This window comes from Notothenia coriiceps, unplaced genomic scaffold, assembly GCF_000735185.1.
Source record: "Notothenia coriiceps isolate Sejong01 unplaced genomic scaffold, NC01 NC01_scaffold00019360, whole genome shotgun sequence".
Lineage (NCBI taxonomy): Eukaryota > Metazoa > Chordata > Actinopteri > Perciformes > Nototheniidae > Notothenia > Notothenia coriiceps.
Genome location: NW_011352061.1, coordinates 347,729 through 364,657, shown reverse-complemented (window position 1 = coordinate 364,657; position 16,929 = coordinate 347,729). Strand labels below are relative to the sequence as shown.

Sequence of the window (16,929 nt, the reverse complement as noted above, 5' to 3'; positions counted from 1 at the left end):
CGTGGTCGTCAAGATCACCAGCCAATCAGGATTGGCGTAATGAGATTGNGTTCTACCTGTTGAGTACTGATTTTTGGTGATTTTCGAGATAAGCATTTCTAGCAATACGGGAGTCTCAATATCCCATAGTGAGACATCGAACGGAGTGTTATGAATGAGAAATATAAGTTACTAACGTAACCCCAGTTCTCAGAGTAACATGAAGTGAGATGTCTCACCAGACAGCCCTTCTCGCTGAGGCGAAGCGAGAAGAGGTGCTTATTTTGAATGACGCTGCGTCGTAGTGCAAGCTACTTAAAGGGTGGGCGGATTCCCTGACGTGGTTGTCAAGATCACCAGCCAATCAGGATTGGCGTAATGAGATTGATGCTTCTGAGGCATTCACGGGGAGGCGCATCCCATAGTGAGACATCTCACTTCATGTTACTCTGAGAACTGGGGTTACGTTAGTACCCTATAGTTCTTGACTAACACAGGGCTGTTACCTTGTGTTTAGTCTGATTTATGTGATCCCAGAGAAGTGCTTTTATTGAACACTCTGCTTTTACTTTTCCTTCTGTTGAGCAATCGGCCACAAAAACCTGCCGTCTATTCCCATCTGCGGCGTCTGTGCTTTTAAAACAACATACCTGCCCATCAGCTGTGATGCAAAAGAGGAACCCACAAGGGGTCTACCTGCAACCACAGACTGTAAAGACTGACCTCCCAGTTTGAAACTCTGTCTGCTTCTTGGAACACACCGTCCATCAGTAAGTGCCTGGCTAGATTCCCTATGTATTCCTTTATTGCAAAACAGCTGAAAAGCCAGTTGTGTTGTAACGCTTCGTGACAAACCATAGCGTGTCTCAACAGACGGAGCGCAGCTTCTTGTGCTCATTGCACAACTTCATTCCTATAAAAGAAGAACAAAGTGTTTAGTTCAAGCACTTCTCTACTGAACACGGTATCACACACTTCTACAAGTATAAGGTATGCATCCCTCTCCGTACTCAATGCTTTCTTCTATTTTCAGTGAGTTTTTTCAATATTGTGAACCGTTTGATCCGTAAAATGTTTCTACAATTGTCCGTAGGTGTTAAAATGAGCATGAATGGTTGTCTTTGTTTTAATGTGTAACCGGTCCAGAGTGTTCCTCTCGCCAAATATCAGCTGGATAAAGATAAATAAATGCTTAAAAGTACTCGTGCATGAGCTTTGTGATATATCTTTACGTTCTACTGACAACAATGTTAGTTCTGAAAACTGAACATCTGTGTTTTTATGATGTAAAAAGATCACAATTATCCATAAAGTGTTTTTTCTCAAAATGATTTTGATGCATTTTGATTATAGACTGGAAAATGAAGGCTGCAATATTCACCATTCTCTTGCTGGTCATATATCAAGGTTTGTTTGTTTCAATTAAATATGAAGTGCTTTAGTAATCTCAATAAGAAGCATTACAACAGCAAAACAAATCCCACCTAGAAATTAGAATCACCCATGAGCAGTGCTTCTCAGTGGTCCGCGGACCACTGGTGTTCCGTGTACGCCCCCTAGTGGTCCGTGAATATATTGGTAAAATTTCACATTTGAAATTAATTAATTAATTTCAGTTTTCCCTACTCTCGCGGGAATATCTCCGCAATGGAGCAAGGTTAAGTTTCACTTTCGATTGCATGATATAGCCCAGCGCAACACCTTCGTCACCTGTTTGTACCATTTTCAGGCGATTTGTAATCTGTTCTAGAAAAACGATGTGTTTTTTGATATTTGTGGAGTTTGGTGGTCCGCGAGTGTTTTTTTATTGGTTAAGTGTTCCTTGGTATGAAAAAGTTTGAGAAACACTGCCGTAGAGCTAAAGATACTGACGATAATACATGGTAAATATAGTTTGATTCCTATATTTTGTATAGTATAATATGTGCTACTTTTGTACTCATGTCCACTACAAAACACTAATATGTGCAATAGTAACATTTGCAATTATCTGCCACTGCAGTACATTGATTATTTGTCCATCTTTGTTTCTTGTAGTTTGTTATTTAATTACTGCACTGTTAGCGTACAGTTATATTATTAGTGTTACTATTATTATTATTATGTTTATCATATATTTGTTCAACTCTGGCACAAGAATTTCCTTCAGGATAAATAAAGTCCTATCTCTTATCCTATAGAACTTTGTATTGGAGCAAAGTGAGTCTTAGGCACACTGACGTACAGGTAGTAACAGGATGTGTGTGTTGTTCCAGGCGAGGCCCTGAAGTGTAACTTCTGCTCCTCAAAGGAGAGTGACCTCTGCACCCCAACCAGCACCCAGACCTGCTCAGGGGCGGACAACGCCTGCGGCGCCGTCATTCTGACCGGCGCCGTCAGTAAGTCTGACGTGGTGTAAAGTAACTGAGTACATCTACTAAGTACTGTACTCTTTGAGGGACTTTTACTTTACTTAATGCCTTTTGTTTGATCATTCCAGGCGCTTCTTTCCGTCAGTGCATGAACATGGTGGTGTGTCAGGGCTGGATCTCGTCCCCCGGGGCGTTCGCCATATGCTGCAGCACCGACCTCTGTAACTGACCCCCGTTCTGTCTGAGAGCTTCCTCTGCTGGCTTCATATCACTGTTACACCGCTGCCATGCACATCACAGTCTGTTTGCATTTTTAAATGGTATTAAAAAGATGAGTGGTATTTGTAAAAATCACATTGTACTTTTTGTGTGTTACAACTGCTTAGTGACACTAGACGGAAGCAGAGCAGAGCATGGAGAGTCCTGCATCTACCAAAGAACAGACTTAATCAATAATAACGTAAACAACTACACACTATGTTCTGCCTTACCTGCACCATACACCATACTGTATCTCACAGCACACTGTATACATGAGTAAACAATAGAAAACCTCCCTAAATTAGGACCTCTCAACACAAATCTGAGAGGAACGCCATAACTTTGCACATGCGATGTGTGGATTTCCTCAGGTTTGGATTCTTAGCGAGCACGCTGCAGTAGATTTTTACATTCATTTGTATCAACTTCAGGCCTTTCCTATCTTTGAACAATAAAAAAAGACAAGAGTAGACTGAGATTTCATTGATAATGTACAGGTACACCGCTGTTGGAGCGAAACAACCAATGATTCTCAGACGAGACAACCAGAAGCTATTTGTTCTTGAGTAACCATGACAGATAATCCAGTGATTTAACAGTAGCTTCCATCAGGAGTGTTGATGGAGAGAATGTGGACTTCCTCCTTCTTACCACGCACTCAGTAAAACCATGGGAGATGACCAACATGGTTCTTTACGAGGTGTACCCCATTAAGTGGGGCTTCCCTTGTCTAACAAGTGCCTGGAGCGCTGTGGAAACACCGTGTAGCTGTCCATGTGCAGCCTGGGGAACCCCACACCGTATACTGGGTCTCCAGCAGAGAGGAAGACACGCACACTCACATCATCCACAGAAGCAATGCGCAACACATGAGGGGAAACCCACAGCAGAGTTGGATTCCTTATATACTTATCACATATTTCGCTCAACTATATGCGAAATCAGAACTAAAAAGATGTATACAACGTAGCATCAACAAAAAAACCTTGGTTCGGACTTCTGGGTTGAAAAGCCCCTAAGGTTCAAGGTCTGAACTGTTATCATACACATTTAGGTTGTTAGGTTTAGAGTATTTCATCACCTTTTTTGTCTTTCTTTGCCCGACCACGACCCCGTGGCTACAAAGGGAAATTGGATCCTTTTATAGGGCTCAATCTATAGAAATCTATCCCTAACCTAGTCAATGGGGACAAGACCTACAATCTTGATCAGATGAAGCCTGTATCTACGTTTCCTTTCCAGATTGAACTGTGTTTGACATTCTGATAATAAAAAAAGGTCAGTATTAGCCCCAGCAAACTGGCAAATACAACGGCACACAATGAGTCAATTACCCTCAGCCACAGTGCGTTGTTTTTATGGGTGCAGCGGTAAGTCAAGCCATCAGCGGGGCGCTCTCAGGGATTTTCTGCTTCCTGTTGTGGGTGGACCACCAGAGCATCAGCTCCACGCAGATCTGGACACGCTCACTTCATAAACACCTTATTTTAGGAATGCCCCGGGCTAAATAGAAGCATTTGGTTGGAAATACTATAGTCTAAGAGAGGTGTAATGAACCTGCCTCTCTACTTGCATCAGGTAAAGACTCATTAGGCCAGAGAGAGTACTATGAAATCTGACAATGAGCACCACAGTCTGCGCGCTGCATGCACTGTGGTTGGAAACATAGTCACCTCGTTAACACCGCATGATGCTCCAGCAGCAGAGCCCCGTGTGCCAGGCAACCTACAACCCAGGGAGGATCTCTTCAGAGTTTCCGACACGTCATGTTTTTCTCCTCGCCTTGGGCAAGGAAACCGGCAGTTCATGAGATATATGTTTGTGGTTACTTTAATAGAGTCCAATAAAAAGTGTTGTTTTGCAGCTACCACTGAACGCTAGAGCCGGGGTTCCCTGAAAACACACCGCCTGTGTCCACCTGAGAGTGGTTGCACTGAGGAAACACTCTCTCTCTCCTGGAAGTATTCCATGAGGATGCGTAAAAATCACAGATTCCCTCGCATGAATGTTTCCACTGCGTTAGAGAACAGCAAGAGGTGTGAGAAGGTTTACCCGAACATCTGGCCTGGAAATATGCTATTAAGCTTCTGAACTATTACAACAAGTATTCGGAATATTGTAGAAGCACTATTACACATACATTCTTATGTCAATCTCAGTATAAAGTAGTCTTTTGATAATGGGTTTCACCTCCAGTATGGGTTCCAATGTACCCCTAAAAGGATCCTGATAAACAGAATTAAAATTAGAAAAAGCGTATGATATTTACGTATTTTCTTCAATAAAATGATCCTTCAACAAATCCATGGTCATATTTTGAGTACGTTGTCTCAGTTCTTGTACTCAATGACAATAAAGTTGGCTCTAATCTCATATTACTTCCTGTTCCTGTCAGTTTTAATATTCCTACAAATCATTTATGAAACTGAGCTAATATTGTTGTCTGCAGAGGTGGAAGAAGTACCCAGATCTTGTACTTAAGTAAAAGTAGAAGTAAAACAGTCTAGGAATACTCTGTTATAAGTAATATCCTGCATGCAAAATAAAACACTGCCAGGTAGTTTGTGTATTTACTCAAGGTGTAACTAATTAAGTGTTGATTTCGTATCATTAATCCCAATCTGCAAAGCAACTAAAGGTATCAAATACATGTAGTGGAGTCGAAGAACAAAGTAGCAACACATTAGTACAGTATCTCTGAAATTGTAGTTAGAGTAGTAGGTTCAGGCTCACTGAAGCCTCTCAACACCCTGACCTTAGTGCACGCCCGGATGCAGTAGCTCCTCCCCCGGCTGTGTACTTCCAGTATATGTAGACTTCCACGCGACTTCTCCTCACTCCCAGCTTTCCCAGCCTCTCTGCAGCACACCAGGAACAAGATGCTGGCCCCGAGCAGCCTTACCGCCAGTCTGTCCCTGTGGATTATTTTGCTCTGCAGCTCCGCAGTGGTCTGCAGGAAGTCGCGGGGGGGTCCTGATGATGAGGAGCTCTGGTCGGAGAGCGTTTCCAGGGCGACGTGCTCCTCGCGCTGTCTCAGTCTGCACACACCGCTGCAGGTAAGCACGCTGACGTCACACAGCTTCAATTAGGCAAAAACAAGCTGCTCAATCATAGAACAATGGCACTGTAAGTTAATAAAAGCAGACACAAACACTTCTATGGTGTTTGAGGGTTTGTAGGTGTAAAACATTGAACATTTAATATTAGACATACAAAAGAGTATTCCTTTAACACATGTGTACAAGCAAATGTTCTGTAAAGTGTAATTTCAAACAAAAACCTGACTGTTATTTCAATCCACACTGTCAGGGATGTAATAATGGTTACTGTATCTCAAAAATGAATAAAAAAAAGATTTAGCCTTTGCAGGACTCACAATGTGAAAATATATTCCACAGTAAACACATGTACCCAGTTACCTTCTATAAGAGAACTGGGTACATGCAGAACACTTTAAAGCATTTGTGGAGAATGCTTTAAAGTGTGTTTAAGAATACCCACTGACTTAATAATTAATTAGGGTTTTGGTTTAGATTCTAATGCTAAATATCACACAAATATGAACAATTTAAAATAGTCTTTAGGGTCAGTTATTCATACAGATCCCTCGTCTGTCAGCAACTATCTCTCACACACACACACACACACACACACACACACACACACACACACACACACACACACACACACACACACGACACACACACACACAACACACACACACACACACACACACACACACACACACACACACACACACACACACACACACACACACACACACACACACACACACACACAAACACACACTCTCCTTCTCTCTTGACACACACACACACACACACACACACACACACACACACACACACACACACACACACACACACACACACACACACACACACACACACACACACACACACACACACACACACACACACACACACACACACACACACACACACACACACACACACACACACACACACACACACTCTCTCTCTCTCTCTCTCTCTCTCTCTCTCTCTCTTTGCTTTGCTCCGGCCTTCAGAGTGATGGGGACAGCGTTCCTGTACACTCACTTAGAGCGATGTGCAGTGCACAGAGTGATGCTCCAGTCCAGGGAACGGAGAAATCAGATTCAATCATGAATGCTTACTGTGCTGTTGTGATTCCCCTATCCCCTATAGCTCCTCTAAACCAAGAAGTGATGCATTATTCCTCCTGGATTTGGCCCCAAGTCCTCAAAACTGCACCTCAGACATTCAACATCGGAAGCATCACTCTAATGGTTATCTATCTATCTAGCTGTGGCACCCCCAAAGTTAGCCTCTGCCATCTACCGTGCTGCTGCCGTCTCATTTCACTTGACCAGTGATCCTTGATGTGCATTCATTACAATTCCAGCAAACAGCCTCAGGCTCTCAGCAGGGAGCCATGAAGGACACCAAGTCCCTCAAACTGGGGAGGAAAACAGTCATTTGTCTTTTTACAGAAGAAAAAAAACTGTTGTTCGACATAAAATGTAGACTCTGCAGTTCTCTTCACAAGCTGTAATAGTATTACTAAAGGACTATACCAAGGCAGTGAACATGTATTATTCAACACTTATTCTAATTAACTTTTGCTTCTATTTTCTTCTTTTCATTGTCTTTTTCAGAATAATGGTTCCTTGGGCCGGTGTCATAATCATAAACAGTGCGCTAAGGTAAGTAACATAAGATTTCAGAATGTTTTTCGAAGCACAGCACTGCTACACTTTTCATCCAATCGACTTCAAATGTAGTCAGTACCATCTTGAGACCAAAAGTGATTACAACTTTATTGTTCATCGATCGGCATTGCTATAGCGAGAAAGCAGATTTCCCAACAAAACTGGAATTGGTGCAACTCCAGCGTACATTCTGCCAATATGCTCCAAATGTCTCTTGGATGATAAGCCTGAAGACATGTACACACCAATATACACTCATATTAAGGTTCTTAGATGTAAAGCCACTTTACCCCATGTGCCAGAGTTGATTAGCAACACAGCACAGTTCAATTCAGCGCTTTAGAAGAGCTGAAGGTGGCACCACTGTAGCATTGAGGCTTGGAGGGACAATGTACAGAGCTTAAACCTTAGACAATTAGCATCGAGGGTGGTGTAGCGAGCATCACTTGGCAGCCATTAGAGGAGTTCAGTACTCCCTACAGCCTTGTTGTGGTGTTTGACTCAGAGCCAGACCTGTTTTTTCTTCTACTCCCCAAAACTCACATTTTTAAACGTATAAAAGTACTAGGAATAATATGCTTGCGGTCTATTCCTTGGGGAAAGCCGATGTCTTGTCTGTGGATGTTTACAGACCTGGAACTCTTTCATAGACAGTGTTAGTTGTTGAAAAAGGAAGCCAAACACAGGGCTTGCTTCCTCTCCGAGGAGTTTGTCTGGGCAGCAAATTCAATGGAGTTGTTCGCTCCGTTATCTCTGGTTGGTCATGGAGGAGCACCAAAGATTTCCACTGCAGCGACATACATGCAAGTCATGTTCTGTCCCCTAAAAGAACAGCTGGGAACCCCAACCTGAGAGAAAAATGTCTCTGCTGTCTTCGCTACTATTTGGGACTTGGTTGCTTTCTCAAATTTCTTTCAAACACATCACCAAGTTACCCCCGAGACAGCTTTATCTTCAGCATAGTGGAATGGTATGCCTGATTTGAGCTTGAAATGGGGCAGACAATATAAGTGAGCGTCAGTCTGGATCAGTGGACAAGTCTTCCTGGAGCCCCGGGGGGGCGATGGCAGGGCTGGCACAGTCTATCAGTCATGCTTCAAGGACTCTCCATTGGATATCAGGAGGATTCACACACTGTTGTCCAATTGGCAGCAACTTCCTTTAAAACATTACAATAATAGAGCTGATCACAATAGAAGATATGCTTGGTAACGGTAAGCGTTGAATGCAAATGTGTCGGGTTAGGTACCTTAAACAATACCTGACTAAAGTGTAGCCTGGTGCTCCACATTTTATATGACCTCAAACGATCGTTAAACTGGAATTAAACAGAAATTAAAGCACATCTGTTCACCCAACTATGAAATATAAAGTGTACTTTGTTGGTCACTTTGGAAAAAATTGGCTTGTGAATGAATATATTGGAAAACCAGACTTTTAGTAACCTAAAGTGGACCTTTATGAGTCCCCACTGTGACTGTTTTGGATTAAGAAATATTATTAATATTATGAATGCACTTATATCGTTTTTCCAGGAATTACGTATCCAAACTCCTTGGACGTATTTTCTCTTTTGATCGTAATAAACACAGTCTGTTCAGAGTTTACAGCACTTCTCTAACTTTCTGACAACTTGCGCGTCCTTGTGATGCTACTGTACTCCCCCACCCCCCCCCCCCACTGTGTCTCACTACAGCATGAAATTACTTCAGTGTACACTCGCTCCCCTGGGCGGCCGCTGCTTACTGGTGCAGGATTCAGCTTTATGGTATAGAGGGCGATGCTGGTAATTGGTGACATGCTCCAGAAACAGCCCGAGAACAACATTTATTAGATTTAGGTTACTTTTTAGTGCGTAGCTAAATATATGGAAGCACCATCCATTTCAGATTACATATACACTGTCCTTTTACTCTTGGTAAATATCAAACAAATAGACTCACCTAAAGAAAATGTCCTTTAAAGAATCTCCCTTCTCCTATCTGCCTGTAATGTGTATCACAGCTTACTCTCATTGCTTTTCCTTCACAGTGTCTGGAGCCCTGCAAAGATTCCTGGGAGATGAAGAGGCAAAGTGACTGCAGAGAAATGTGTGAGGTAAACTGCAACGCTCTATACTTTATGTTTACTAGGAGCTGGGGGTAACATAATAATAAAAACGTTATGTTGAAGTATGGATTCAATTTAAAATCGGAAAATGTGCAGGCAGTCAAATTTAGGTCCAATGCATACACCTCAACTTTACTCATTAGTTTCTTGCACAAACACATTTGATGATTGGTGTACATTAACATTGGATTATAGTGGTCCACATTAACATTGGATAATAGTGGTCCACATTAACATTGGATAATAGTGGTCCACATTAACATTGGATAATAGTGGTCCACATTAACATTGGATAATAGTGGTCCACATTAATATTGGATTATAGTGGTCCACATTAACATTGGATAATAGTGGTACACATTAATATTGGATAATAGTGGTCCACATTAACACTGGATAATAGTGGTCCACATTAACAATTAAAATGATTAAGGCCAACAAGATACCCAGCCTATGATGCTAACCGGTCGCCCTCCAACCCTTCTAGCGAGTATTTCCCAAGAAGCACTGGGAGTGTGTGACCAGCTGTGAATTCCTTCAGTCTGTGTTGGCCGTGAAGCAGGGCATGTGCCCCCCTCCAGAGAGAGCCAGCGGCTTCGCAGCTGCCTGCGTGGAGAGTTGTGATAACGACAGAGAATGCTCAACTCAGAAGAAATGCTGCTCCAACGGCTGCGGGCATACGTGCCAGTCCCCAAAAGACCTCTATAAGGGTGAGGAGAGCCATAACAATGTGCCGAAAAGCATGTCTGCAGCATGGCATTGATCTTTGACGAGTAATATCATATCATGTCTAATGACAGAATCATGTTTGTCTCCCAGGCATTCCTCTGAAGCCGAGGAAGGAGCTGGGCTTTGAGGAGCTCCCCTCCGGCGAGCTGGAGGTCCGTTGGTCCTCCCGCTTCAACATCTCTGCTGAGCCGGTGGTCTACATCCTGCAGAGGAGGTGGAACTTTGGCATCCAGCCCAGCGAGGACACTGCCACTGCCTGGCAGGTGGTTGCACAGGTCAGTTCCAATGTATTGTTTCTCTATTATATCGCAACTGCACTCATTGTAATGTAGTTCAGGTGGTCCTCTGTGTTATTCTGTAACCCAACACTGCCTCTGATTGATCACAGACCACAGAGCAGGGCGCGAGGCTCTCTGACACCCGGCCGGGTCGCTGGTATCAGTTCAGAGTGGCAGCCGTGAACAGCCACGGGACCAGAGGTTTCACCACGCCCAGCAGACACATCCACTCCAGCAGAGGTCAGACACATCCTCTGTGTGTGTGTAATTAAGTGTTTATTTGTTCTTGAGAAAAGCCAGTACCCTTAAAAGCACAAGCTGTATTGAAAGACAAATACCCTGTGATTGCTCCTGGATGAATATTAACCTCCCCCCTCCCCCTCAGACCCCTCCAGTCCACCGGCTCCCTCTGAACTCAGAGTCTCCAGTATGATCTTCGGCAGTGGCAGGACCGTTTTGACCCAGCTCCAGTGGAGCATGCCCGCTGACCTGGATGTTCCCGTCCACAGCTACAAGGTCAGCTGGAGCTGGACCGCTGCGGGACAGCCCCCCCCCTTATTCCTGACCAAGAGGAGGAAGACAGTCAAAGAGGTGAGGACTGTTCTTCATCTTATTCCAGCGCCTTTGTGTTATTCCAACTGTCTTAAGAAACAGAATCCGCTCCTGTCTATTTTTTAACAAGGCAGGGAGTTCAATCATTTGAGTTTATATTCTTTTGGCAACACAAATGACATAATAGACTAAATCAGCAATTGGACTTCTCCTACTGCGTGTGTGTGTGTGTGTGTGTGTGTGTGTGTGTGTGTGTGTGTGTGTGTGTGTGTGTGTGTGTGTGTGTGTGTGTGCAGGCCCAGGTGGAGCTGGACAGCCTGCGGGCTAATAGGAGCTACAGTGTGGAGGTCCAGGCTGTTTCCTACTGGGGACAAAATCAGCTCAAAGGCCCCCGAGCCGTACTCCACTTCAGCACGCGGCGCTGTACGTGTTATACTTCTTCCTATACCTCTAAGGTTTTTTATAACAGTGTGATGAAGTGGTTAGCATTCTTAAGTGATCCTAAGTGTATATTAAACACAATGAACCCTTTGTCATTTGGAGTTCAATCCGTTGAATTCTATAGTTTCTTGTCTGTTTTATAGCCAAAGGTACATCCAGACTCCCTGGAGGTGGCAGTCTGGATGTGGGGATGCCATTCTACCAGGAAGGACAGCTCCGGGTTCATGTGTACTGGCAGAGCAGCACGGGTACGTACACATGTCTGCAGAAAAATTAAAGAAGCAAATAGTCTTCCTCAAACACACATGTGGTAATATGATAGCATCATTGGGTATAATTGTGAAACTCTCCCCCTTTATTGAGTGTGTTCTCTTTGTTCCTGTAGATCCCTATATTGAATCCTACAGAGTCCAGTGGGAACCAGAGTACTGTGGACAGAACCAGACAGGACCTGGAGAGAAGACCAGCACACAGGTAACCCCGTCCCCTTAAACATGGATGCCAAGTACATGATGTAAATCGTACTTCCAATAACCAACTGTATATTGTCAGTGGTTGATAGTTTGAAAATAAAGAATGAAGAGAATGTAGAGACCTCATGGTTGCATTTGTTCTGTCTGCTGTAGGAGAGCTTTGTCAGCCTGCAGGGTCTTCTCTTCTCCTGTAAGTATAAAGTCGTCCTGCAGCCAGTCAGCCAGAAGAGCCAGATTCTGTCAGAGAGCACCAGCTTCTTCACCCCCTCCTGTGCCTCCATCCAGGCCAAGAGCCCCAAACCCATCAGCTGTCCCGGAGATACAGGTGAGGTCATACATGATGAGAAGCCATGGATCATCTTAAAAACACATAAATAAGTGTCTTACCAACCCTCTCGTCTTCCTCCTCCAGCAGCGTCCCCTCACAGAGTCCTCTTGAAGGCAGCCAACCTCACCGCCTCCTTCGAGCTGCGGGCGGGAAACGTGACGGCCGTCTTCAGCTGGGAGGTGTCGGCAGCTGAGCCCCACCAGCAGCTCACTGGGTACCAGGTCACATGGGCGGAGGTCATCCCCCCCACCGGACACAACTACAACCAGCTGCCTCACAGCCTCATCTCTCAGTCTCAGATCCTGCCTCCGGTCAGTGCTGATAGTCACGCACATATATTGAGTTCAGCTAAGGTTGAGGACACCAAACTCATGTCCTCTCTCCTTTCCTTCAGGACGGTAATGTTCTGGTGGTGTCGGGTCTGCATCCGGCCAGTTTGTACCGGCTGGAGGTCCAGACAATCACAGCAGGGGGTGAAGGGCTCGCAACCAGCAGAACCTTCCAGACCCCCGGATTGCAAAGCACACGGAGGCACAGTAAGAAAAACAAACACTATCCTTTTGTGGTTAAACTTTAACGTTTTTTTTCTCCACTTTCATAAAAAGTACTTGTATAAAGTATATCTCGTTTCCCTCATTCAGGACCCAGGCTGAGGAAACATCACCAGCAACCGCCAATCATTGAGAGGCACTGACAGCTGACAGCCGATCAGCCGGCAAGAACCGAGTACCTGAAACTCAGGAGAATCCACAGAACACTGATACGCACGACAAATGCAGCTTCAGGAGCGAAATGAATTCTGCATCATAAATCTCTCCCTGCAGTGTTGGTTTATTTTAATTAAAACTAAACCACTGGTAAACTACGAGTAAGACGAGCTCTCGGTGCCAAGTGCTCAGTAATTAGAAGTATGTAGGTTTGATACCCAGCAATAATTCCCTGAAGTATTTGCATGTTAAAAAACTGAAATGTATAGCGTTCCTTCAATATATGTAAAAAAAATGGTGTCCTGCAACTGATTCATTTTGGAGAATGAATGACCTTGTACTGTAAATGTTGTATATACTGTCTGTATTTATTAATTGTGGTATATTTGTGTGTATCGACTGTAAGCATAACACAGCTGTCCTGTATGTGTGCTCAGTCTTCCTGTACAGAGTTGTTTTAAAACTACAGATAAATCCCATGTCCATACCGTATGTGTTCCTTCACTCTTGGGATGTATTCTTGAACCTGAACAATAGATGGCAGTATTCCTCCATACATCCACTGCTTTCTGTATCCATCAGACATGTGTGCAGGGAAAAAAGCATCATGACGAAAGTGGTCTCAGTGGTCAAAGCTTAGTAAAAACACACAATCAATCTGTTACACCTCACTGGATTTTATCCAACATTTCTTAAAAAGTAGGCAAACATTTAATTCTACTAAATTGTGTTCATAATAATGTTTAATGTATACACACTTAAGTGGTGGTAAGGACATTGTGTATCATTTTGAAAGAGTCTTCAACTTGTGATCTTAGAAAATGTTACATGTTGTTTGGCATAAGGTGGATTATAATAGCGGGCCTTGAACAAATACATTATGTTGCATGTAAAGGGCATGGGCCAATATAAAAAAACAAACAAGAATCAGTCATCCATTTGCATCATGAGAATCGATAAATCAAAAAAATTGCTGATAGTTGCATTTTCTTGGTCAATCAGTAGGATAGGGTTCGTTTCTATGTGGTCATATTATTTAAAAACATTACTTTGAGCAAAATGAATACATTAATTCATATACAGATATACTATATTACTCAATTTCTTTTTTGGTTGAGTCATTTGGCAGATGAACCAATAAGATGTGTTGGATGTAGCCCTAGATTTTATGTTATTGTAATGTTACGCTCACCTTTTAGATCCTTAAACGTGAAACAAACGACATACTATATTAATCCAACAAGGGTATATTCAAATCAAGCATAAAGACGTGAGAAGAGGATATGCCACAACTATTTTTCAGTTTCACTCTTGTCTTTATTTGTCATGTGGTGTCTGCTAACACCAACCCCCCCCAGCTGCATCACAAGTTTGTTTGGCAGTGTGGACTCTCCCCACATTCAGCAACGCTTTGAGCCTCTCACAGAAGGAATAATGTGCACAAATGAGCAGCAGTCTGTACACGCTGACAGTCCGTCAGGCTGAACGATGCATGGAAATGATGCTGTGAAGGCAGAAATCAGCAGAATGGAGGATTCTACATTCTCCTCGTGTATGGGTTGAGGTGCCGGCGCATTGTGCTTGAATTCATCCCCTTCGAACTTGTCCCGCTCCTTAATTGAAACCCCTCTCCTCGGGTAGGCATTACATTAACTCTTCCAGACAGAGGCTCTTATCAAAATGCAGCAGGCCTATTCGGGTAAATAACGGTCTGGCAAGGGGAAGGCGTTACAGCTGAGTGCATATAAAAAAGATATTAGATTCATTCTAATTATGCTCCGGGAAACATGGCGGATCGGCCTTTGGTACAGTAGAGGTCAGAGGTAGAAGTACGGCAGTGATTATGAAATCGATAGTTCTCCGCGGCGGGGCCAACGGATTGTAAAAGGCCAATTACCACGACAGCTGCCTCAGCAAGCGCAGGAGATTTTTCTACTGCGAGAATCTGAGAGTGGGAATAAGAAGTGGAGGAAACCTGACTGCAGCATTCCCCAGAAAGTGCGCTAGGCTAACCCACTTCTCCTAGGTCAATATCGTCCTGAGGCTAGAACGCCCTGGAAGCAGCTCCTCTGTTCTCTGGCCAACTTCACTGGAGGATCCCTTTGATGAGCACACATTCTGTCTAATTAATGAGGGGGGACACGGGGGTCTTCACCATTCCTAATTCTCCTGATCTCATTCAAATCCACTCTTCAAATGCCTTGCCCTAGAACTACGCCTAGAAAGGGGAGCTCCACGTTCTGCTCAGATTCCCGGAGGATCTGGTTTTGATGTGGGCAGAGGGTCTCTGGGTAAGCCAGGGGTTCCCCGCAGGGACCACCAATCGGCAAAAAACCCAAAGCAATGTCAGCATGTTGGGGCCAGGACTTCAATTTGATTCCATTTTACCTCGAAGTGCGCCTCCTGAGGACTTGCACACAGGATTTTTTAATTGGCTGATGTTCCCCTACTACTCAAATCCATTCCATTTCACTAACCAAGACAGAAATCAACAACTAGCTGAACAACATGAAAGACAAAGTTTCATCTTGCAAGGATAGTTACATTAAAATAAAAATATTAAATCTACGAGGAGAAATTCACGCTCCTCAGATCTACAAATGTATTATTTTATGTTACATCTCTGTCTCCGTCCCCCAGCCCATAATCAATGCATTAACTGCACAGCGCCGGGAGACGTGACTAATTCATCATTTTAGTAATTCATCATTCAAATGTATCTGCAGCACTGATGCAAACAGAGCTCTCACTGTACGACCACACACTGTCATCGCTATTCAGGGGATTTGTCATGGGCGTTGTGCTGAGTCATGTTTTCTGTGACAAACACTCTCTGTTGACACCACTACAGGTATGGAAGTGCTCCTAAAAAGACAATGCTGCAGGTATTCTGGATACGTTGGCCCTCTGCAAATGAGAGAACATTGGATAAACACGAGCCTCACGCTGACGTACTGGCCAGGAAACATTTGTATTTTAAAATGAAGAGGCAAGCAAGCTTTACACATTTCATTCGAGTAAAACCGACTTCACGGTATGGAAAATAGATGATGTGATTCCATCCTCTTGTTGGGCCATTATGGAACGGTTATATATAATCCCACTGAAAATCACATTATCAGTGTTGCTTCTGATGCATGTTCTACTTCTCGCTTAAATAAGGATTTTTTTCTCCATGGAAAGATCAGTATTTGTATATCATTAATCCCCCAAGTAGAGCTCGAATAGAATAATAAAGGGCGGGAGAGAAGAAGAAAGATTTGTATTCTTCTCTGCCGCCCAGTCAGTTTATTTTTCCATCTAAAAGTTAGGCCGTCCACCATCAAGTCCTAACATTGTTCAGGCTTTCATTGCAGCACGGACCCCGGAGAATTGATTCCATTTCTGTGTTTCTTTTATTTGTCATGAAACAAATCAAACTTGTATAATTCGGAGTGTTGGCCATCGGAGCTGAGTCTCTCTCCGGCTCCTCTGGGATCATCCAATCGTATAAAAAGGGACGGCTGTGTTTTTAGGCCATGGCCGCCTGCTGCTCTCATGCTGGGCCTCCTGCACCTGCTGACATACATACTGTATACATTCATAGGTTGAATAGCAGCAGGGCTTCTCGCTGCACATCTTATAAATATTCAATGGACAACAATCATTTTCAGGTTGCCCTATGCTCACTGCGAGTTTGGGTCGGACAAATAACTATCCCAATAACAGCTCCATGCAACCCTAATAGTTCCTTCCTTCACTGTTGAGTGAGTGACAGCTGGAGGCCTCCGTACACTGAAGAGCTATAGTGTTGTCATCTTGTGCTCGCTTCTCTCCTGCCCAACCGTCCGATAAAAATCTATGGGAAATATGGAACGGCCAAAGCCATTTTCAAAAAACAGCTCAGAGGACAAACAGCTGGAGTGGGTTAATGCGGCGTGTTGTCATGGTTTGAGTGCTATTGACAACCTGGCAGGTGCCGGCCGGGAAGAGAAACACTTCCATCGATCGGGGGGGCGGCCCCCGGG

General features: G+C 43.8%; 1 protein-coding gene across 3 annotated transcripts; it reads left to right on the top strand.

Moving 5' to 3' along the window:
- The first annotated feature begins 2,769 nt into the window (after window positions 1-2,769).
- On the top strand, window positions 2,770-13,779 carry anos1a (anosmin 1a). Of its 3 annotated transcripts, XM_010778750.1 has the most exons (15): window positions 2,770-4,627; window positions 5,445-5,647; window positions 7,252-7,299; window positions 9,337-9,402; window positions 9,902-10,124; window positions 10,234-10,418; window positions 10,532-10,661; window positions 10,807-11,012; window positions 11,270-11,396; window positions 11,558-11,662; window positions 11,800-11,888; window positions 12,041-12,212; window positions 12,300-12,526; window positions 12,610-12,751; window positions 12,857-13,779. In XM_010778750.1, exons 2-15 carry the CDS (start codon window positions 5,471-5,473, stop codon window positions 12,907-12,909), a joined length of 1,950 nt encoding a protein of 649 aa, XP_010777052.1. In that variant the 5' UTR covers window positions 2,770-4,627; window positions 5,445-5,470; the 3' UTR covers window positions 12,910-13,779. The 3 variants fall into 3 exon arrangements, with proteins under 3 accessions (XP_010777052.1, XP_010777053.1, XP_010777051.1); XM_010778751.1 differs by lacking the exon at window positions 2,770-4,627 and having other exon boundaries at window positions 5,131-5,647; window positions 12,303-12,526; XM_010778749.1 differs by lacking the exon at window positions 2,770-4,627 and having other exon boundaries at window positions 5,131-5,647.
- Window positions 13,780-16,929: the final 3,150 nt, after the last annotated feature.

Bases quoted from the DNA above. Each gene is read 5' to 3' on its own strand.
- anos1a (XM_010778750.1), top strand. From the start codon at position 5,471: ATGCTGGCCCCGAGCAGCCTTACCGCCAGTCTGTCCCTGTGGATTATT. The intron at 7,300-9,336 runs GTAAGTAACATA...TTTCCTTCACAG, and splicing joins ATCATAAACAGTGCGCTAAG to TGTCTGGAGCCCTGCAAAGA. The intron at 12,213-12,299 runs GTGAGGTCATAC...TTCCTCCTCCAG, and splicing joins CAGCTGTCCCGGAGATACAG to CAGCGTCCCCTCACAGAGTC.